Source organism: Lactuca virosa, chromosome 1, assembly GCF_052849685.1.
Source record: "Lactuca virosa cultivar CGN04683 chromosome 1, Lactuca_virosa_CGN04683_v6, whole genome shotgun sequence".
Taxonomy (NCBI): domain Eukaryota; kingdom Viridiplantae; phylum Streptophyta; class Magnoliopsida; order Asterales; family Asteraceae; genus Lactuca; species Lactuca virosa.
The window spans coordinates 299,104,549-299,129,832 of record NC_136426.1 but is presented as its reverse complement, the minus strand read 5'-3'; the positions used below and the strand labels follow the sequence as shown (position 1 = coordinate 299,129,832).

Genomic DNA, 25,284 nt, shown 5'->3' with positions numbered 1-25,284 from the left:
GAGAAGACCCCTTCCAAATCATCTATGATCCTCCTTGCAAGACCTTTCATGAATACCGCTCATACGATCATTGATGTCCATAAAGGGAAAATTACGATGGAGTTTGATGGAGAGATCATTTACTTCAACATCTTTGAAGCAATGAGATATCCTAGCAACGTTTCTCCATTGTATCGGGTTGATGTGATTGAGCCAATAAATGGTATAAGCCCTAATGTATGCACACACAATATTCACATGGAAGATGATTGCAAGCCTAAGAGAGAGGCTCAAAGAATATTGAATCCTCTATTGATGGAAGTGGTCAAGAAGAAGATAATTAAAAGGTTGAAAAGATGCAAAGAGAAGAAAAAGGCATTTCATGACAAACACATAACCCAAAAACACTTTATTCCGGGTCAAGAAGTTCTTCTTTATCATTCACGCTTAAAGATATTCCCGGGAAAATTGCGATCTCGATGGCACAGACCTTTTATTGTTATAAAATTGTTTAATCACGGTGCGGTTGAAATTAAGAGTTTGGAAACAAATCAAATATTCAAAGTGAATGGGCACCGTTTGAAACCATTTTATGAAGGCTTTGATATGGGAGAATTCGACAACGTAACATTGGAAACTCCGATTTATGAAGGTTGACGGAAGCGGGGCTATGTCTTGGCAAAGACGTTAAATAAATGCATTGTAAATAAATAATCTCCGCTTGAAGTTTTGATGTTTCTAGGCTTGAAGTTGGTCAAAAATAAGCATCTTGAGCTTTAGCAATGATCTCAGTAAAGTATGGAAGAAAACCGGAGCTTGTGGAGCGAAAAATTACAAAAAATGTCAAAATCTGCAACTTGCGTGGGTACCCGCGTAAACGTTGCGCGACCCAACCCTACCCGTGCAAAATCCGAGCTTAAATTATCCCCACACGAGTTGCATTCTGATGTATGCGCGCGACTGCTCCCCACCCGCGCAATGTTTGCGAGGGTACCCGTGCAAATATGCCACTTCATAAGAAAATTTCGAGCCATTTTATATGCTTCCTTTGCGTGACCAAGCTTTCATCCATGTGTATTTAGGTGGCCAAGAACTCCACCCACACATCATTGTACGACCCATGTGTTGCTTTCGTACCGTCCTTGCCGGCCTCCTCCACCTTGATCCCGGTACGATCCTTCCTTACTCTCATCCTAAGCATTGAGGACAATGCTTAATTTTAAGCTTGGGGTGATGTATTCCTTATATTTTATTTTTGATGGCATTTAGGTTGTATATTGTTGCATTTAGAGTAATTCATTTAGGACATTCATAAAAATTGCATAAAAAATCCAAAAATATTGCATATTTTCTTTCTTTCTTTTCTAATTTTCATACTTTTTAGATGCATTCTAGTTTAAGTTCATGCATTTTTGTTCTCTCTTGTCTTCTCATCCCTACAGGTACCATAGCGCCGAGTCATAAGTATTGAATCATAGATTGGTCCCGAGTCTCGATATGGAATTCCTTGTATTTGAGAAATGGGACACGTTTTGAGCCTCACAGACCACTTTGAGACCGCTTGTGTGGGGGTCAGATGCAGGTAGCTTGATTGGGTCTAGGTGCGGAGGGATGTGGTTGGTCATGCCAATGTGTGCGAGAAAAGATTAGCCTGGTAAGGTATTTTGAATACATTAAAGATATTGAAGACTCGCATCTTGGTTTTGGGGGGAGTACCCCTTAGTACTCCCGAGTTTCGTCCGAGCCTTACTTAGTTAGATTCTCACCACCTTTTTAAGATTGGTTATCTTTTTTCTAGGAGTCTAGAGTAGATAGTTAGATAGAATTTGTTTATCACACCTTGGATTGAGGTGCTTGATGAACCTTGAAGTGGGTCCCCCAATTCACATCTTTTGGGACGAAGTTTTTTCGGTAACACCCATTTTTGAGTCATTCCCCACCCTTTTTAGTAGATCTTGCCACATTTTCAATGATCATTAGGTGTTCATGTTAGCCTTCATCCTATGTTACATGGTGAAATTCCTTAGACCTTCAAAGAAGAAAACACAAAAAAAAATGAAGAAATTGGAAAAGTGAAGACAAAAAGAAACAATGAAGAATATTAAAGAAAAGCAACAAAAACAAAGAAGAAAAATAAAGAAAAAGAGCAACACAAAAAGAAGAACAAGAATCCAAGTTCAAGGCTTTAGTTCTAAAAAAAGGAAGAGAAATAAGAAGACAGAAGATCAAACAATAAGGAGGCTGAAGACCAAATAACAGAAGTTCAAGATTGAAGATTTAAGTTGTTAGGTTTAGATTTAGGTTAAGTAGAATTTTTATTATTTTATTTTATTTTTGATTTTCGGTGAGAAAAGGCCTTGACGATGAGACGGTAGACTATAAAGGACAGTACAAGGGAGAAGCCTCTGAAACCGTATGTTTGCCCGGAGGCCGTGCTGCAAAAAGAAAACCCTATTTCGTTATTATAGACTTTAGCCTGGCAAATTTAGGAATCATAGTGTGTGAAGAGGCGCCTTTCCTTCGTGCACTATGGTCTACATTGGTGATTTAAAGTGCCCCCACTGGGCGCATCTCTGTTTCCTTTGTCTTGCACACCGTGACTACATCCATCTGTGATCTATTCGCCCATCAAGTGGTTGAGAATGTGGTTTATGGCTCTAAAGCGGGGAACATTTTGAAGATGCGTAGGGTCCATGAAAGACTGATTCTGACCATGTTGACTGATGTTGACCAAGTTCTATGGTATCTTTCTTTTTCCTTTTTGGTTTAGCTCATCCCGAGCTCATTTTAGTCTTGTTCTAACTTGAGGACAAGTTAGGTTTAAGCTTGGGGTGATTTGATAGCTTATTTTATTTCCTTATTTTTATTAGTTTATTTTAGTATTTTTAGCTCTTTTTATTAGTATTGCATTGTATATTCTTTATTTTCTTTATCATGGATCGTGTCGGGTACTTTTTATGTTGCATGAGGTATTTTGCAGGGTTTTGGAGCTCATTGCGGTTGCGGTTTGACTGGAGTTGGGCTTAGTGGGCTTCTTGATGCATTATTGGGCTTTATGAATCCATTAAAGGAGATTTGGGCTTAAAAAGGCTAAAGACTTGGATGAAGTGGGCTTGTGAAGATGGATCTTGGACTTTTATTTTGGGCTTGGAGCATCCATTTTTGAAGCTAAATGATGATTGGTTAATTTGAATCATGTGGGATATGGAGGGGACCAAGGGAATCTTTGGTAGTGGGATGGTTAGTGGAGGAAAAATGAGCCAATAGCATTCCAGCAGCACTTGCACGGGTGGAATTTCCGTCGCGCGGGTACCCGCGCAACTGCCCAGTTTTGGGCATTTTGGTCATTTGGCTTGCCATTACCTTGGAGGATTGGATCTATCAGCCACAACTTCGATTTTACACCATCGGAGACCAGGAGAAGGCGATTTTGAAGCTCAAGACTCATTTCTTTTCATCTTTCCAAGTTATTAGTAGTTTCTTTATTCAAATAGACTTTTGTGATTGTTGTTCTATTGCCATGAGTGGCTAAACTCTCTAATTTGGTTAACTTTGGCTAAAAACCCTTGAATGTTTGTGGGTTTTTTAAGGATTCATGTTTGATTATCAATTATCTCATGTTTATGATTCTAGTTCATATTTCTTATGCTTGTTTGATACTTTGATCATGAGCTTGGTACTTGAATGAGCAATTGTTGGTTATTTCTTTGATTTTGCATTGAATCATTGAATTTACTTAGAACAAGAGCTTTATGATGGTAGAAATCATCTCTAGCTTATGAATCATAGCTCCTTTATGGATGTATAAGCATTGACATCCTCTAGGAATTGGGGATTCCTTCATTCTTAAGGCTAATTAACTTCTTGGGTTCAATTGCTTCAATTGGATCTTTGATTTTGATTAAGAAGGTGTGTTGTGGGCTTCCCCAACCTCCATACTACCTATGAGGAATCTTGGCATATCATGCTTCATGATTTATATAACCAATTTGGGATAAATGATAAGCTTTGTATTGAATCCTAATGATAAACACACAAATGTTCATTGTATTGAATTGCCTTGGTTAACCAATTATTCTCAACATTTGAGCATCTCACCATCTTGATTAATTGCAAGCTTTTTAGTTATTCAAGTATTTTAGTTTTCAAGCAATCAAACACCACCCCCCCCCCCTTTTAGTTTAATTGTAGTTAGTTAGTTTATTTACACTAGTTCTATTGGATTGCATTGGTGATTGAATACAACCATTTCCCCGAGGATCGATACCCCTTTTTACCATTATATTACGTTTTATTTGCAAACAAATGGTGTAATTAGCTTGGTGGACTTGACATCCCACCACCTTTGCATGGAGGAAATCCATGCAATTTGTCCACCATACTTCTAGGTGTATTATGCTTAACCATCAAATAATAGCCCCCTTAACCTCCTCTCTCTCCTCCTTCTTAAACCGGCCGAGACCACCCCCCACCCCCGCCTCTCTCATTTCTCATTTCAACCTTCACTCACATCTTCCTTCATCTCTAAATGTTCAAGAGCTCTCTCACTTTTTTTTTCCTCCAAGAAAATCGTGAATTTGTGAGTTTCTTCAAAGGATCCTCTTCAAGCCTCTCATCCACTTGGTAAGTTGTTAACCATACTCAAGTTGTTTGATTCCATTTTATGCTAGATCATTCCTCAAAACCACTCTCTTTTCGTGTTTATGCTCCTAGAAACCATCATGGGTTCGAAAATCTCTTCAAGATAGTAAGCTTGGCCAAAAACTCACTTCATTCTTCTCTTCAAAACCAATCAAACCCCAAGGTGAGCTTCATACCCCTTGTTTTCGTGATTTTCCATCTTTAGGGGGGGAATACAAGCTTAGTTTTGTATAAAAATTTTGTATGTATGCTTGCATATATATGTTACATGATATGGTGTGTGAAATGTTATGAAATCATGACAAACCCCCCATGAACTCGAGATTTCATCCAAGTTTCGAAGTTTTTAGGAAACAAGTTACTTTATGTAACTCCTTAAGATGGTTAGATGTGTATAATATGTCTATAAATTTACCATGAAAGTAAAGAAAATATAAAAAGGGACCATATTTGACAATAGAGTGAAAAATGAGCCTTTTATTTACATTCTTGGCATTTTTGGGCTAAAATGGTCACTTTTGATAAAAATGGGCCTTTTATGTCATTTTTGGTAGTTTTGGGCTAAAATGGTCACTTTTGATAAAAATGGGCCTTTTATGTCATTTTCGGTAGTTTTGGGCTAAAATGGTCATTTTTGATAAAAATGGACCTTTTATGTCATTTTTGGTATTTTTGGGCTAAAATGGTCACTTTTGATAAAAATGAGCCTTTTATGTCAATTACGGTATTTTTGGGCTAACATAATCGTTTTTGGTAAAAATGGGCTTTTTATGACATTTTCATTTACAATGGGCCGAAAATGAACTATTTAACAAAATGGGGCCAAATAAGACATTTTTATATATAATGGGCCGAAAATGGATTATTTAGCAAAAATGGGCCACTTATAACAATTTGGACAAAAATTGGGCCTTTGGTGGCAACACTATTCTAATTGGGCTTTACATGACGCATTCTATGATAATTGGGCCATTAGTGACAATTCTAATAAACTCGAAACTTTCACGATACTTTGGGTAACAATGAGCTATTTATGATAACAACAGTGAAAAAGAAATATTTTGGCACTTCTGATAAAAACATTTATATTTTTATCACCTACGGTCCATAGTCGAAAATATACACTCGCAACATTATTTATAACGTTAAATAATGAAACTCAATATTAGCGTAAATTCAGTTAAGGCTCTTGTGAGACGCACCTTCACTTTACATATCATAGTGTACGCCGTAAGCCCTATAGTTATAACCAGTGTCTCCTGGAAGGTGAACGGGAATTTATGTATAGATCTATATGGGATGACACCCCACACCTGAGCTGCTCGCTACAGCTAGACAGACAAGTCTAGGGTGACAAATGTCTTCTCAGAAACCGACGCCTGAAGAACGTCAAGCCAGGCACTCCGTCATATTAGTATGGTTATAATGACTCACATAGAGAATAACAAAACTATTATAAGATTTACGCTGAATACACATACCACTCAGTTTTACAAATTACAAACATTGTGTTGATTATTTTGTACTATCCACATCACACTGGCCTTAGGGTTTTAAGGCCACGATTTCTCATAATGCAGAAAATATAGGATTTTCTGGGAATCACTCTCTACACATTTTCAAACCAGATAAATCAAGAATACACATGCAACTATATATGATTTGAACAAAACTCACAAACTATTTTTAAAGAAAATATCGGATTTTCTGGAGTTTACAAATTATCGCAAGGTTTTTCATATAAACATGCTTATGAACTCACCAACATTCTATGTTGACGCTTTTCAAAATAACTTGTATTATCAGGAACTCACTAAACAGGTTGGAAGCTAAGGAATTTGGATGTTTGTTGTATTTTGTTTTTCACCATACACTTGATATTTTGGGATGTAATTTTATGAACAAACACAATGATGTAAACTATGTATGTTGTTATATTTTATGTATGGTGATGATGATGTTTATGTTTCATTTATACACACTTGTTATGATATTACAAGATGAAGTCATTTGCTCCCGGACGTTTCCGCCGTCCCGGTTCGGGGGTGTGACATGACTTAAGACGGCAATTTTGTATATAATTAATATTTTTATATGTATTTTCAACTATTATTTATTTTTATATACATATATGAGTTAAGGCGGCATTTTGGTAAAACTTGGTGGTAGGTTCAAGCCTTGGAGCGATGACAAGTTTTTTAGAACCTTGCTTTTAACTAATTAATATTAAACCCCTTAAATTAATTAATTCCTAATTCCACAATAGTTTCTAATTCATTTATTAACATAATAAATTAATAAGCTAATTTTCTCCTTAAATCTATTTCTTTTAATTTCTCATTTGTGTAATGAGGGAAACCTAAAAGGACCTTGTTATTATTAAGAATTATTATCAAGAGTTAATGACCTTGGACACTATTTAAAATATCAGTTTTAGTTCTGACACACCCAGAAGTGTGCCCGGATCTCTCAAACCAAGGCTCTGATACCAACTATAACAACCCAAATTTTTATAGAAAATTTCAACTTTTAATTTCATAAATATCAATCACAAGATGTCCAAAAATCACATTACATATCCATATCATTATAAAATCCAGAGTACGAAAACTAAATATGAAAAACCGGGGGAATGCATGCCGCGCCATCAAGCCGGGCCCTTGCCCTTATCAGAAGAAGTACCCAAAACATACAATAAAATTGTAAGCACAAGCTTACTGAGTTTCCCAAAACACTCGAATCATATGATCACATAATGTCATGCATACACATAAACACATATAGGTTTTCCATGAACTCCATCCATGGTCTTCATTGGAACGCCATGGGCTACCCCCATGGTCTTATATCCCTGAGCCATGGGCTCCTCCCATGGTCTTGCTAAATGTCATGGGCTCCTCCCATGGTCTACACATGTAAATCCAATAACAAACAATTACATATTCCCATACAAATCATTTCATAACCATTAATGGGGTGGCCTTGGTGCCTTCGACCCATGAGTGTTGTGAGAAGACTCACCTCAAATACCGAACGATAGTTGACTAGGTCCCGACTCCGAATATCAGCTCTACTCAACCCCTAAACATAAACAATTCCTTAAATACAACCCAAAATGCCCTAACACCCTTTAAAAGTCAAACTTGGTGAAAGAGTAAAGTCAAAGGTCAAAGTCAACGGTCATAGTTGACCTAACTCGCCGAGTTTTCCTTCAACTCATCAAGTTTCTTCGTTAACTGTACAGATCGGGAAAACCCTCATCAACTCGCCGAGTTCACTAGTGAACTCATTGATTTAGCTAGAAATCCAACAGCTTAATGCATTAACCTGTTTCCATCGAATCAAGGAACTCCAATACTCAGATCTCCTTCAAAATGATGTCTACAAGGGTAAAATTTCCAACTTTACCCTTAGGAACCACCACAATGAGCCCAAACCCGAACCCTAGTCTCAAAAGATAGATACTTAACCCTTTAAACCCTCAAATCCTCAAAACCTAGTCCCAAAACACAGATCTAGCAGCCCAAGGCTGGAAAATCACGTAAAGTTTCCAACTTTACGTCCATACATGCTAGAAAGGAACCCTAGGACTCAAAATGGCTTAATAAAGGACTTATTGCATGAATGGGACCTAGAGCCTCGTAAAGCTTGCAACATTAAGCCAAGAGAGGTCATGAAAGGGTCAGGTCTAACATAATAACCCCTGGAACCCTCAACTTCTTAGGACAACCCAAACATAAACCCAAAATCAAGATAAACCATCAAACCAAGAGATCTAGATGACAACAAAGGAAGGCATCGACTTTATACCTCAAAAGGACTGCAACAAATGGAGAGTTCTGGATCTAAAGCCCTCCTTCTAAACTAGGTACCTCCAACTTCAAAGCTCTTTCCAAAGAATACCAAAAACCAACTCTTCAAGCTCACCACAAGCTCACACACTCAACCTTGGAGGATAATGCACGAAATTAGGGTTTCTGGACAAGGAGGCTGGTAAGGAGGCCAAAAAAGGGACTTAAGGTCTTTAAAATAGGGTGCAACACCCTAAAAGTTAGGGTTTCCTTCCCAGCCGCCAACTCGTCGAGTTGAGGCACCCCAACTCGTCGAGTTGGTCCAATAATTCTCGCGGCCAAAATCCACTCAACACGTCGAGTTGAAGTCTTCAACTCGACGAGTTCAACAGGAAAATTACAATTTAAGGAAATAAATTCATACCGAAACTAAGCGTTACACTTTGCAAGAAAAAGAACCTTCTTGATCTTCAAGCTTCATCAAAACATAACTGTAAGCATCCAAAAGAAGAGAAATGAGGGAGGAGGAGCTCGAATCTTGAAGACGAAGGCTAGGGTTTCTCCTAATGAGTTCTAAATGTGATAGAGGATAGGAAAAATACCCTAAAACATAAATCCTTGCCATTAAATACCTTGAAAACCCTAAAATTCGTGGGTTTAGGCTACCTCAGTTATCACTTCGTGGCGGTGGGTTTTCATCCAAATTCATTCCAACTTCAAACAGTCACATCTTATTTGTTTCAACTCCGTTTTCATTGATCTTTATATCCACGTGAAAGTATTCACAAGCCCCACAATTCTATCTAATTACTTTTGACTTAAATCATACCGAACAAATTTTTTTAATTCATGCAAGAGGTCCGAAACATCACTTTTCTCATTTCATCATTTGGTTCCAAAACACGAATCATGGACTTGGATCTCATAATCAATATTACCAACATCTGATAGGGTCTAAACTTTATTTCTCTGAAGTTTAAGGCCTTTACATGATCGAATTAGGGTCTACAATCCTGAGATAGAAACATCCAGAAACTGGATGTCACACGATCCCAATCTTGCAAACCCAAAAACGATCCTACGTAGAAGCCTAATATTGACAACCTTGACACGGATCGAGAGATTGAAACTCCATCGAAAATTTAAATAAAAGAGAAATTTTAAATAAAAACTCAAACTATTTGATTAAACATTTAAACTACACATGTAAATTTTATGTTTATTTGAATTGGACAGTTCGATGGGTTTTTTTCCAATCATTAGTTGTCGAGTTCTTTTATCGTGATTCATTGCATTGTTTTGGTGAAGAGACATTTTTGGCTTATGAAAACAATGATTGTATATTTTTATTAAATTATACGACAAAATCAAATACTATTTTTACGAATATCAAAGTTATCAATCCTCCTTAATAAATGAAAATAAGTTTGCCACTTGTCATCCTCTTATGCATTATATAGGTAAACTAGACGAATTCTCGCGCGTTGCGCAGCGAAGATTAAAAATATATTGTTAAAATATTGAAAAATATATGTTTAAAAGGGTTATGTAATTGACATTAACTTTAAGATAATATATTTACACTAATATATATATATATATATATATATATATATATATATATATATATATATATATATATATATATATATATATAATCTCAATTATTTTGAACAATAATATTCATTGACATCAACCCACATTCCTCATTAATAGAATTAAATATAATTATCTATTTAATATTATTTTTAACAATTATTATTATTGATTAATTATATTTTTACTTATGCGGTCATTTTCTAATTTCAATAATGATGTTCATATAAAATACAATTTATTTATAGCTAAATGTAATTTATAATTTGATGTTATTATCATTTAAAATTGTTATTCATTAGTTTTAAACCACTTATTATTAATAATAAGTTAAAGATGATATTTAAGAAACAATTAATTTTATTATTAAAATGTGAAACATACACTAAATAATAAAGTGGTAAGATAGACAATTTGCATTTGAAAAGAGACTTGCATGGATAATATAACATATCCATGTATTTTGACTTTATTATTTATAATTATTCCTTATTAATTTTAAAACCACTTGTTATTATTAATAAGTTAAAGAAACTTTTAAAAAGCACTTATTATTATAATTAAAATGTTAAACATATACTAAAATATAAAGTGATAAGATTGACAATTTGCATTTTAAAAAAGGCTTACATGGATAAAATGGATAATATGACATATCCGTGATTTTTAATTAATTATTGTTTTGAAGCAACATGAACATACAAACATGTATACAATAGTTAATTAAATATTATATATATATCACCTTCCATAACATATGATCGATAACATGAATCTAATCTAATTTATATTAAAATTTCAACCACAACATACAATGAATTTCTTAAAAGAATACTTAAATCAAGAAAATACAAAAAAAAAAAAGTATATAACAAACTTACAAATTAAAAACTTCAACATAATAACATGGCTCAAAAAAATTGTTCAAAGCCTTCAAACCAACACAAAAAACTTTAAACTTGTTTTCTTTGTAAATTTTGTATGTGATTTGTATTTGTGTGTCTACTAAAAAAGATTGACATTTTTATAGTAGAGTATCCATTAATTGTTTATTAAATATATTATATAAGTTATAAAACTTTTGAATTGTTAATCATTATTAAGATACTTTTGAGTGGTATTCATTAAAATAGGAGGTTTCAAATGCATGAGGTGTTTGCAAATTTTTATGGGGGTTTCAAATGCATGAGGTTCAAGAAAAAATGCTAGCTTTATAAGTATGTATGATTTATAGTAAATTATTATATATATATATATATATATATATATATATATATATATATATATATATATATTAAAGTTATGAAAGATTTTAATAGTAAAATGGCACCTTTTTTGTCAATTTTGGTCCTCCAACTTATAACATTGACCCTTCATCTTTATGCTTTTATTCACAAACAACCCTTTCACTTTGGTTTGAATTTTTCATAACCCTCGCCTTTTATTACATATTATTAGTATTTAGTCTTTTGGCAGAAATGGTCCCTCATCATTATTATTATTATTGTTAGACAAAATTACACGATTGGTCCCAGTGGTTTACCAGATTTAACATTCTCTTTTTGGACCATTAACCCACCCACCATCTGCCATCACCACCACCACCACCACCACCGCCAAAATTACATAAATGGTCCATATGGTTTACCCATGGTGACAGTCCCTACTACCTAAAAAGACCAAATTACCCTCACATTAACGGACAAAAAGCAACCAACATGCTACTTTACTTTACAAAGCAATACCTTCCGACCCCGGCAACGTCGGAGAATCTTTTCTAGTTTAGATTAAATTACATCCATGTGTCATTTTGTGGTTTTTTCCATTTTATTAAATTTCATATAATACTTAAATGTAATAATAAATATATATTAAATTCATTAATGTAATTTTCCTTATAATTTCTAAATTAAATTCAAATATATTAGTTGTTTATTTATTTAAATTATTAATATAAATTTAAAAGATAAATAAACATTTGAATTTTAATAATTAATTAATTATTTTTTTTTATAAATTTAAATTTTCTAAATTGTTAGATCTTATTTTTTTTTTAATAAACTCGTATTTCACAACTAGTTTTTTTTTTATTATTTAACAAACTTCCATGGCTTTTACCTATTTATTTAACGAAATTGATTTCTACATGAAATTGTAAATCAACTAACCAAAATTAAATCATGAACAGAAATATAAAACATTCCAAAACAATGAATGATTCAATTAATGCAGAAATCCATTATTCTATTCTTTCGGCTCACAATAGTTAACCCAAGTACAAAAATCTCCATAACAAGGAACAATATAATATACTCATTAAGTTTTGTAAAATGGACAACATTAAAGACAAAGATATTTAAATATGAATTGTACCCTCCCCTTTTATACTTATACATTAAGGAAGATGGACAAAATTTTGAGTACATACTCCATGTGCACCCCCACACTACCCTCCCAAAAATCATAGGTCTCATTTAAGATGCTCATCCTAAAGATGGTTCACAGAAAGATCATGCCTAGTGGGTTCCTTTTTGGATTGGAATGGTTTTAGATGAAATAAATTCTTTTTTTTTTCTTTTACCATAATTTTTAATACATTTTCTTTTATTATGATGTAAATTTAAGAAATAAACTAGCATATTATATCGGTATTGTCTAGTGTCTATTGTATAGACCATTTGTTCTTATTAGTTCGAGTTTTTGAGACTAATGGGGATTAGAAACACTTTTGAAGCTATTCACGTATCGATACATTGAAAGTAAGTGGAAACTTTGTTACATCTTTTTCTTGGATTTGAAAAAAATTACAATTTTTATCTCAATCATGATAAAATGCACGTTAAATTGTTTGTATAACAAAAATAGGCGAAAAGTATTTTTAACATTCATTGTATTCACAATCTTATTTAACCCTAAACGTCAACGTAACACGTGAAAAAAAAAAAAAAAAAAAAAAAAAAAAAAAAACCCTAAGATATACATGAGAACAAGAAACGAGTCATCTCCAAAACCCTCTAATCATACGAACAAATCTATTCGATGTCAAGTTTCTAACGATTTTTCTTGCATCCGAAACTTGTTCATCCGCTAATTTCTCGATATTTTTCAAATACCCTGAACTCAAAATTTTCTTTCGACCACTATTACAACCCGATAAAGACATGATTATTGGAAGCAAAAGCTTTCGATTACTTGAACTCCCATCTTCTTGATCAACCGATTGCATAATCAATCCCACATTTTGATCATTTTCCACGAATTTTTTTCGGTTTTTCGGGATCGAAACCAAATTCGATAATGTCTCGGATGCCATTTCTCGAACCTCAATCGACTTTGCACCAATCAATTTCACAAGTTCTTGCATGAATTCTTTATCTCCCATTGCTTTCTTGAAATCATCCGAAATCCCACTTAACCAAAACGCGGCTTTTAGTGACGATTCTTGAACGGAAGTGTCGCTATTGGTAAGGAAATGGAGTATGTGATCCAAGAAACCCGAACTTATTAAAGTGTGTGATCTTGTTGAATTTGAACATAAATTCATGATTGCCATTATTGATATCTCTCGAGTTGTTGATGAAAATGATGATTGTGGATCCAAGATTTGAGAAAGAACACGAATCCCACCTTCTTTAACAATCAAATTGGTTACTAATTCATCCTTGGAGGCTATTGATTGGAGGAAATCAATAGCGGTGATTTGGGAAAGTTCGTTTGTGGAGTTAACTAGGTTGATAAACATTGGGATTGCACCTTCTTCAACCATAAAACGTTTGATTTCAGAAACTCCAACAAGATTTTTAAGAACACCACAAGCTAAACTTACCAATTCACCATCGTTTTCATACTCACTACCAGAAATTTTCAACAATGAAGTCACCCCACCATGAGCGGAGACTGACCAAGCATTATCAGATTCACTTGTGCATTTCATCAAACAGCTGGTGGACAGTTTTCTGCTCAAATTGGTTCCGCTTTCTAAAACTCTGATTAAAGGAGCAATAACTCCGAATGAAACTAAAACACACTTATATGAATCAAACCCACAAAGTATATCCAACGTTTTCAATGCTTCCTCTTGGATTCTCGATTCTTTTGAAACCAAAAGCTCGACTAAAACAAAAGCAAACCCTTCAACATCCATTGCTATCTTCACAAACCTCTCATCTTCGTGAATGACTTCATTGAAACATATCAAGGCTCGTTTCTTAATCTCATTGCTCCCAATTCTGAATCTTGATAACAAATCTTTAACATAGAATTTGATGTCATCTTTCGAAGCTGTTCGCTCAGGTCTTGAAACAACTAAGGCGTAATCTCCGTTAATGGGGGATAACCCATTCGTGGGAGATAATTCAGATAACGATTTTATATGGTTGTTGAATTTCACACAGATAATATCAAGATCACTCTGCATTAACAGTTTCCCGCTGTAGGAAAGATCGATACATTTCTGAGCCAAATTGGTGGTGAATTCTGTTGTTTCTTCAACGGCTTGAATGACACCGGATAAAGTTGGGTTGTCGACTGAATCTTGAAGTTCCGGCGGCAGAGCGGCGAGGATGGGGAGAATCTCGTTTAGCTTGTTTCTTATTAAATTCCATCTGGATGCGAAGACTTTGATCGAGTGAGAAAGGGTAATTAACGAAGAAATTTGGTCGGTCGGTAGCCGGAGCTTTGAATTCCCGGCGAGTTGGGTGTTTTCTTCCACCATTTCGGCGTTTTACTTGTTCAGAAACAAACCCATTTTCCGGCAGCCATTTCCGGCGAGTTGTTGAGGGGCTTTGAAGGTGAAGTTACGTCGCATTGATGGTGTTACAACTGTTGTACTTGTCACCTCGAGTGAAGTATAGGTGGTTTTTGATTTTACTAATATATCCTTTGAGGCTAGTAATGATTATGTAGTCATTACTTTGAGCTAGTGGGGGCATGTTTGGTATTTTACATATAGAAAGAATGTGAAAATGGTTAGCTGATCAGTCGTGGGTTTGTTACTAGTTGAAACCAAAATGAGATAAATAGTTAGACATTTAATATTTAATTTTAATATAAAATTATATTTTAAACACTTATTATTAAAATTGTTTTTAAGACTATTTCCATTACAAATATAATCCAAATTAATCACAGTATATACTAAAAAAACTAGTTTCTTTTTAATCGACCTATTAACTAAATTGTATCATTTTTTTTTCTTCCATTATCAATCCAATCCATACAAACTCATAAATATAGCTTATGGTTATGTTTTATTCAATCAAAATAATATCTATAACTATTTACATTTTATAATAATTATAAACAATTTATTTTTATGTTAAACCAGCAAATATTTACCATGGAAAATATGGAAAACAAATACTCTCGTGCGTCTTTTTTTTTTTTTTCTAAATTTGGAAAACAGATACTCTCGTGTGTCTTTTTTTTTTCTCTCTATCCTCTCTCTTTTCTCTATACCACCAATACCATTTTATTATATAGAAATCAATATAACATGGATCAATTTGATTTAATATATAAAGCCATTAACAACACACCGCCTTCAAGGTTGGTGGAACAATCGTATTTTAGCACTCTTTTTGGGAGTCACCACGATGAGGCTAGTCTAAGATCACTATAACAATTAATTAAGTTTATAAGGTCCTAATGATTATGAGTTAAAGAAATTACAATATAATATATAAATCGAACATTACTTTTGTTATGAAAATAAAGATAGTGGACTATGAAATCTTATATTAATTTTCTTTGGCCCTTTACACTAGCATATTTATTTACTTTTTGTTTTAAAATGGAATAAGCATCTTAGAAGTACTTTGAAGTTTCTTTAGATAGCTTTTGGTCCCCAATAAAAGTTGTATATTTTTCACAGGGCCAAAGTTTATATTTTGCACTTTCCAAACATCAAAAAGAGAAAAGAAAAGTTAACTTACCTTCGAAGTCAATTTATTTATTAATTTGCTTTCGTTTGGCACGTTTGGCACTAGAATATTTACGTTTGGTATGGTAGCTAAGCTTATTTTTAAGATATGTTAGATTGTATGATTTGAAAAATACCTTATAATTTAGGATTTTTTGGATTGGTTTATAGTTGAAATAATGAAATTTGCCGTTAAACTACTATATAAGTGCTTTCAGCACTAGTCAAATGTTAGGTGTTGTTTATTTTTTTGTAAAAAACCTATTCAGGCCTCTTATTGCTTTCATCTATCTAGCAGTTGTTTGTTTTTTAGAAGTCTTCGAAGTAAAAAAACTTATGGTCATGTTCTGTTTGGGATAACATTTGTATTGTCTCTTCCAACCTCTTCTTTTTTCCTTGATGAATATTGATTATATGTTGTTGAAATCTTGCTAAATTTTTATTTTACCTTCCTTTTTTTGTTTTTTTTATTCTTGCTAAATTATTTTTTTCGTTTTTTATATAGAATAATGATAATTTCTTGCTGAAATATTATTATTGTTGAAATATCATAAAATCTTCTTGAAATGTCATAGATTATTAAATTTGCGGTATTAAAAAACTATTTTCGGTATATAAAATCAATTTATTTTAATTTTTTAATATCTGCAGCAACATGCAGATGTTAAAAAACAAACACGCTTTTTATTACAGTTTACAGTCGTTTGGTCCACCTCTTCCGCTGCAGATGGTTGCAGAGGTGGTCCGCAGAATTAATGAATTTTTGCTTCAAAAATAACAAACAACACCTTAGTCTCCATAACGATATCCAATATGAGGTACATAAGTTATAAGTATCTTAATCCAACATTTTAAACAGTAGATTGTAGAATTTTATGTCTTAATTTTATTTTTTTAAAAATAAAAACCAAAATGTCATCTATCATTGTTAATGATGGAATATTTATTTTAATTCCTCTAATCTACCATTATGGTGTTTCCATTAGAGAAATCAAATATCCTTCTATTTTTTTATTTTTATTTATATTTCTATTAATATGAAATTGTGACAAGTGTTATATTTGAATAATATTGATTATATTTTAGTACATTTATCATCATTTCAAATAGATAAAGGATAAGTAGGAAGAAAAGTAAAAATATATTTAATTTCTTTTTCAATAATCGTAAACGATGTTGATTTTGCTACTATGGAGTTAAACACCCCTAGTAGGGTTAGTAAAAATTAGTTTAAAATTAAAATGTTTTTCAGGTCTAAATGTGGAATAGTGATCCCAAACATATCCTATTTTAAAATCATAGCTTAAATCGTACCAGAGTTTCAGTTCTAATATCATAACAAAAGTTTAAATGAACTATACATGCATGACCTTCAAATGTCCAAGCATACGGTAATAGTCTTCAATCCTTAATGTGTGAGTATGTAACAACCCCAAAACACGATAAAAAATTTCATTTTTAAAACAAGTACTACAAGTATAAAATTGTTCCAAAACCATCATAATGTATAAAAATCACATCATCGGAGTACAATGTCAAAAATGCGGAAATAACGGGAGAGAATGATGTGCCATCACGTCGGGCCCTTCCCATTAGTATCGGAAGTACCTGAAACCATAAACACAAATCTGTAAGCAAATGCTTAGTAAGTTTTCCACAAAGTACCACATACTAACATACAACTTACTGCTATGGGCCAAACCATAGTTTTACGTATAATTCTTGCCAAGGGCCAAATCCCGGTCTTCCATACAACTGTCAGGGGCCAGATCCTGGTCTTTCATGCAACTGTCAGGGGCCAGATCCTGGTCTTTCATACAGGTGTCAGGGGCCAAACACTAGTCTTTCATACACATAACACACATGTAATTTGTATCCTATAAACAAATAATGGGCCGCCCTTCGTGCCTTCGACCCATTGATACAGTGAGAAAACTCACCTCAGTTTGTTGGAAGCAACAAGATGCTCGACTGCTAAACAGGAAGATCCCACACTACACAAACAATTAGCCTTAATCAAAATTTGGTCACAATCCCAAATTATGGGCCTAAGCCCTAAGTCCAACTATGAAAATAAAGGCTCAAATGCTTTATCCCCTTAATGGGCCTAACTATTCCTGGCCCAAATGCAATAACGGGTCCAAGGCCCCAATAGGCCCAACTATGCCACTTAAGGCCCAATAGAAATTTCAAAGGCCCACCTACTCTAAACAAATCAAGGCCCAAAACCAATAGGTCCCAAATGACCCAAAAGCCCAACACAATCCCAAAAGCTCACTGGGAGCGTACTAGCGGCGTAATCCCAGTACGCTCAGCGTATAAGCCCGCCATGCAGTACGCGTTGCGTACACCTTGGTACGCCTAGCGTACTGCGCTGCTCAACACCTTCAGCCATTTGCTGCTTAATCCATGCAGTCACTTAATCTCATTACCAGATTTCGGTCATTAAAAGGGTCCTACAGCATAAAGTTGACAACTTTATGCCTTAGCATGTCTTATGGGAGTGCAACATCCATTTTTGTTCATCAAAGCTCACTTAAAGGACCTAGATTCATGCATGGCTTCATATCCATTACCAAGATAACATTTTTATGCTTCTGACATGCCAAAGGTACTAAGATCTAACATTTCCAACTTATGGAGTTAACCAAACTCACAAAAGAGGATCCATGGTCCTAAAATGAGCTTATAAACAAACCCTAACTCTAACTATTAAAAGGATCAACAAGGTATGAGCTTTTTACCTCCAAAAGCTTCCTAAGATGATGTAGATTCAGGATCTTGAAGCTCAACCACGTCCAAGGCTTGCTCACCAACTTCTTCTTCTTGCAAACACACCAAAAAGGCCACTAAAGTCACTTTTAAGCTCAAAGATCACTTACAATGGCAACTAGGGTTTAAGGGACGTTCAAAGGCAGTGGAGGCTGATAAGAGTGAGGGGTCCAAGGGTCATAAGTGAGCTAAAATAGGGTTCATGCCCTAAAATTAGGGTTTTAGCAAATGGCTATGTACGCCCCGCATACGCTTCGTACTCCCCGCATACGCTTCGTACGCCCCGCGTATGTGGCTCCTTGTCCCGACTCTACATGCCCATGTACACTAAGCGTACATAGACGTACGACCATCGTACGAAGGGACCTCTTTCGTAAGAAAATTATTATCCCTAGGACTAAAATGTAACATACTTGAATCCGAGTGTTACAAATCTCCCCCAATTGAATTAGACTTCGTTCTCGAAGTCTGCTGTCGCGAACAAATATGGGTAGTGCTCTCTCATCTCATCCTCCGGCTCCCACGTCCACTCGGAGCCCCTTCGGTGCTGCCACTGCATCTTCACCAGATTCACGACATTGTTACGTAGAGTCTTAGTTTTCCAGTCAAGAATTGCAATGGGCTTCTCCATATAATTCAGGCCCTCATCCACATGAATATCATCTAATGAGATCACTGCAGAATCATCAGCTACACATTTCCTCAACTGAGATACATGGAAAGTGTTATGGATCTCACTAAGCTTATCAGGAAGATCCAATCGGTATGCAACCCTACCAACACATGCATAAATCTTGAATGTACCAATAAATCGGGGACCCAGCTTGCCCCTCTTTCGAAATCGGATGACACTTTTCGAAGGTGACACCTTCAGCAACACAAAGTATCCCACCTGAAACTCGAGATCAGAACAACGTCGGTCAACATAACTCTTCTGACGACTCTGCGCGACCTGAAGTCTGTCACGCACTTGCTGAATCAACTCAATGGTCTTAAGCACCACCTCGTTGCTTCCCATGACCCGATGTCTGACCTCTCCCCAACAAACCAGGGTCCTACACCTCCTTCCATAGAACATCTCGAATGGTGGTTGATCAATACTTACATGATAACAGTTGTTGTAAGAGAAATCTGCCAGTGGAAGGTAAGTATCCCAACTCCCTCCAAAATCCAGCACGCAAGCCCGGAGCATGTCCCTCGAGTGTCTGGATCGTCCGCTCGCTCTGACCGTCGGTCTGGGGGTGGTATGTTGTACTAAAATGCAATTGAGTACCCAAATCCTCATGGAACTTCCTCCAAAACCTGGAGGTGAAACGAGCATCGCGATTCGAGACCACAGATACCGGCACCCCGTGCCTGAATACCACCTCCCGAACATAGATATCTGCTAACTTTTCTGCGGATATAATCTCGGCAATCGGGATAAAATGTGCACTCTTGGTCAACCTGTCCGCAATGACCCAAATAGAATCAACACCCAGTGCCGTCCTGGGCAATTTCGTGATAAAATTCATAGTGATATCCTCCCACTTCCACATGGGGATGGGTAACCACTGGACCTTGTCGTGAGGTCTCTGATATTCGGCTTTGAACTTACTACAAGTCAAACACCGCTTAACGAACCAAGCAACTTCCTTTTTCATACAGGGTCACCAGTAGTTCAACCTCAAATCTCGGTAGATCTTCGTGACCCCTGGGTGGATAGAAATTTTTGACTTATGTGCCTCCTCCAAAATCATCTGTCTCACCCCACCTACTATCGGAACCCAAACCCTACCACACTGAGTCAATAAGCCCTGAATGTCTCTAACAAACAAAGGAATCTGCACTCTAATCCACTTAGTCTTCCAATTTTCCCTTTTCAATCCTTCCACCTGAGCCTCCTTGATCAAATCCATCAAAGGTGAAGTGATAGTCATCCTTAAAAAAATATCTCGGATCGATGAGAAAACCTCCTTATGGATCAAAGCATCGGCCACCACATTGGCCTTCCCAGAGTGGTACAGAATATCACAGTCATAATATTTTACCACATCCAACCACCTCCGCTGCCACATATTCAAATTCGCTTGATCCATCAAGTATTTCAAACTTTTGTGATCAGTGAAGATAGTACACCGAACTCCATGCAAATAGTGCCTCCAGATCTTCATGGAAAACACCACTGCCCCCAATTTCAAATCATGTGTGGGGTAATTTTCCTCATGCGGCTTTACCTGCCTCGAGGTATAAGCAATAACATGTCCTCTCTGCATAAGAACAACTCCCAATCATGAAATAAAGGCATCACAATAAACCACAAAATCATACAACTCCTTGGGAAGTGCGAAAATAGGGGCCTCGCACAACCTCTGCCTCAGCGTCTCGAAGGCCAACTACTGATCCGGACCCCACCGAAAGGTCACATTCTTCTTGGTCAGATGGGTCAGCAATCTTGGAGAAGTCCTGAATAAATCTCCGGTAATACCTCGCAAGACCCAAGAAACTTTGGATCTCTGATGCACTTTTTGGAATTTCCCAACTCATCACATCCTTGATCTTGGCCGGGTCCACCAAGATTCCATCCTGATTTTGTCGTGCCCCAAAAACTGCACCTCACACAACCAAAACTCACATTTTGAGAATTTGGCATACAACGTCTCCCTCCTCAAGGTCTCCAACACCTCTCGCAGATGTTGTTCATGCTGCTCCTTAGTCTTGGAGTAGACCAGAATATCATTAATAAAAACAATCACCGATCTATCCATCATCAGCCTGTAGACCCGATTTATAAGGTCCATGAATATTGTTGGGGCATTGGTGAGACCAAAGGGCATCAACACAAACTCGTAATGACCATAACGATTTCTAAAGGCTGTCTTCTGAACATCCTCATCCTTGATCCTCATTTGATGGTATCCCGACCGAAGATTAATCTTGGAAAACCAAGATGCACCCTAGAGTTGGTCGAATAGATCGTCAATCCATGGAAGTGGGTAACGGTTCTTCACCGTTAGCTTGTTCAGTTCCTGATAATCGATACACATCCTGTGTGACCCGTCATTCTTCTTCACAAACAAAATCGGTGCCCTCCACGGGGAACTGCTCAGACAGATGAAACCCTTGTCTAGCAGCTCCTACAACTGCGTAAACAACTCCTGCATCTTAGGCAGTGCTAGGCGGTATGGCGCCTTGGCTATCGGAGCCGAACCAGGCATTAAATCAATCTGAAACTCAACCTGCCTCTCGGGAGGCACTCCCGTAAACTCCTCGAGAAAAACATCAGGAAAATCCTGCATAATGGGTACCCAGCTCAATTCTGACACAGCCTCAACCCGAGGATATAACAGATAGGCCAAAAACACAGAACAACCCTACTGCAGAAACCTCCTAGCCCTCGCAGCTAAACATAGAGTTGGTCCATACGAAGCTCTCTCACCGCGAATGACCAGTTCTCCCCCACTTGGGGTTCGAACTCCCACCAACTGTCGTTCGTAATCAATCACGACCCCATTGGGCCCCAACCAGTCCATACTGATGATCACCTTCAATCCCTTCAAGGGGATCAGTACCAAATCAATAGAAAACCTCTCACTGAACATGTTCAGAACACAACCTCGGAAAACCCTCGCAGCACTCACAGTATGATCATCCGCGATCTCCACCTCCAGAGGTGAGTCCAAGGTCCCTGGAGCGTCTCGAAACTTCTTGATGAGTGCAAGAGATACGAAGGATCGGGTAGCCCCCGAATCAAACAAAACATGAGCAGACAACCTATTGACCAAAAAGGTGCCTATGCAATATCATAGCGAATATAAGAATAACAAGAAAGCAATAAAAGATAGAATTAAGTCACATAGCCTTGATCTTCACCGCAGGAGCCTCCGCCTTGCCCTGACGGCCATCGATAATCCTCAAAGTGTCGGGCGCAGGCGCCACCAACGCTCCCCCAGTCAGTCTCAGACAATCGACTTTCTTATGGTCGGTCTGGTTGTAGTAGAAACAAAACAAAGCCCTATTGGGGCAGTCCTTGCTCACGTGGCCCACCTGGCCACAACTGAAACATCCAAAGCTTGAAGACCGATAGGCTCCACTGTGCAGCTTGTCGCACTTGGTACACCGGCTCCGACCCTGCTGGCCTCTGCTATGAGTATCTGAGGTCTTGGGCTTCTTGTCCTGTCCCACTGCTGTCTGCACTTGCTCCGGCTTTTGCTTCGTCCGGAGCTCCAACTCAATTTCCTGCTCACGGGCCTTCTCAATCATATCATTAAGGGTCTTGCACCCCGAAAAGATCACAAACTCCCTGATATCATCCCTCAAAATAGCATGATATCTCGTCTTCCTCATCTCCTCATCCGGAACATACTGTGGAACCAATAATGTCCTCTCCCTAAATTTAACGGTGATCTCTGCAACAATCTCTGTAGTTTGGTGAAGGTCCTGGAACTCCCTCACCAGCTGCTGCACCTCAATAGCTAGTGCAAACTCCTAATAAAATCTCTGCACAAAATTCTCCCAAGTCATCACTATAATAGCCGACATCTAACCGCTCTGGTGACCTCCTCCCACCAGTCCCGCGCTCTGTCCCTCAGCAAACAGGACGCAAATCCCATTTTTGCCACCTTAGGGCAAAAGCTCGTGCACTGAGCATTCTCCATGTCAACGATCCAGCGGCGGCTAGCGATGGGGTCCTTAGCTCCAACGAATTTATGTGCTCCGCACGCCTTGAACTCCCGAAACAAGGGAGTTTGAGGCCCAATCTGTCCTGCAACAATCTCGACTCGAAATGACCTGAGCCGCTCCTCCATGGTCTCCATAATCCCCTCCTTGATGGTACCGAAAATCACCAGGGTAGCATCAAGGATGTCGCGAGTAACCTTGGATGCGATAAGCTCACACAACCTCTCGTCAATCGGCTCAGTGCCTGAACTTGAACCTGAACCAGAGCCCGATCCTGAACCTGAACCTCCTCATGTAGTCATCACCATCCTCAAATTGAAAATACGACATAGAATCAACTAATAAAGAAGTTCGAGGGGATTCCTTTGATGGGTTTTATACAAACAATCCTATGTGTGCATGTAACCCTAATTGGATCTATGTTGTTACTATTAGACATACAACTTTATGAACACAAAAGGAAACCTAGCATGCATTTACTATTTTCGAAATTGACATAGGAGAATAGAATACATACCTTTTGTTGTTATATAGTAATAACAACTAATTCCTTGAGTTTCCTTAGCTCTTGAAAGCAAGTACCACAAGTGTAGTACCTCTAATGGCTCACAAACACACTTTGAGTGAGAGGAGGAATATGAGAGAGAGGAGGAAGGGTACTAAGCTCCAAAATTCGGCTCTAGTAGGGTTTTCCCAAGGGGTGGTCAAATTCTAGTGCCTATGGTGCTATTTATAATTGAGGCTAGCTAGGGTTTCAAGGTGGAAACCCTAATCCCTTAGCTTAGGGCCTAAGCAAGTCCATGGACTCCTTTCCTTAAGCCCTTGGACGAAAACTCCTAGATCCTTCTAGGATTTTCGTTCAAGCCTTAATAAAGGTGATCCAATAGCCCAAAGTCTCAACTATCAAATAATTACAAAACAGCCCTGTACTTTTAATTAATTCCTTTAATCCCAAAATTAATTTCTAATTAAATTCTGATTAAATACTAATTAATAATATGATTCCAAATTAATATATTATTCATATAATATATTAACAAATCATTTTTATACCCTAATTTGTTATTCTTAACAATAAACCAGCCTATCTCCTCAACAGTCATCCTGTCTAGTCACCAGTGTGAAGGCAACCCAAAAGGACCATGCTCACAATCGTGTCAAGTACATACCAAAATAGTTATGGACTTAGACACTAATTCAACAGTCTCCCACTTGGATAAGTCTAATAACTATTCTGCGTATGACTTCAGAACCTGATCAGCAATCATAGCTTTCAAAAGCCGCTGTCAACTCTGATCTTATCAGAAGCGTGTCCTTTAGATAAGAGATCATATATTCCTCCATTCTTGATATCGTATAGACGTGAGACATGGATTGAAATCATTCTCTCAGTCTATGTGTTGTTTCTCGATTTCCGATTTATGACGACTGACAACAGACTACAATTGAACACATCAACTTAGTCCCGGCTTGGCCAAGCGCTTAGGTGTCATCACTAAATCATCAAGGGGTCCACAAATATCGCTTTTATCCCACTTTGGGTAAAAGGAACGGATAAACTTCGACTCAATGCTCGCTTGTACTCACTCACCGAATCACACACAACAATACGTTTTATAACACCAAGTTACTGGTGCGTTTACATATTATCAATGTGTAACCGACTCGTAAGATACAACTCACACATCTTGGTTTCAAGAATATAAGAAATTATCGTCTCACCAATCACTCGTGATAAAATCCATGAAGCGATCCAAGTGAGCGTGGATTTAATCCAATGCTCAAATCATATTCGTAAGCACTCATGAACATTACAGCAAACCTTTGCTATGTCTAATACACTTTAGACAATCTACAAACCAATTCATGACAATCTTCTTTCATACCTACTCCCAAAGTATGAGCGACTGTGGAACGTTCGAATAA

General features: G+C 36.8%; 1 protein-coding gene across 1 annotated transcript; it reads right to left on the bottom strand.

Moving 5' to 3' along the window:
- Window positions 1-13,005: 13,005 nt before the first annotated feature.
- On the bottom strand, window positions 13,006-14,721 carry LOC145130699 (uncharacterized). Its single transcript, XM_079065476.1, has one exon. The coding sequence runs from the start codon at window positions 14,719-14,721 to the stop codon at window positions 13,006-13,008; it is 1,716 nt and encodes a 571-aa protein (XP_078921602.1).
- Between the last annotated feature and the right edge of the window lie 10,563 nt (window positions 14,722-25,284).

Bases quoted from the DNA above. Each gene is read 5' to 3' on its own strand.
- LOC145130699 (XM_079065476.1), bottom strand. From the start codon at position 14,721: ATGGTGGAAGAAAACACCCAACTCGCCGGGAATTCAAAGCTCCGGCTA.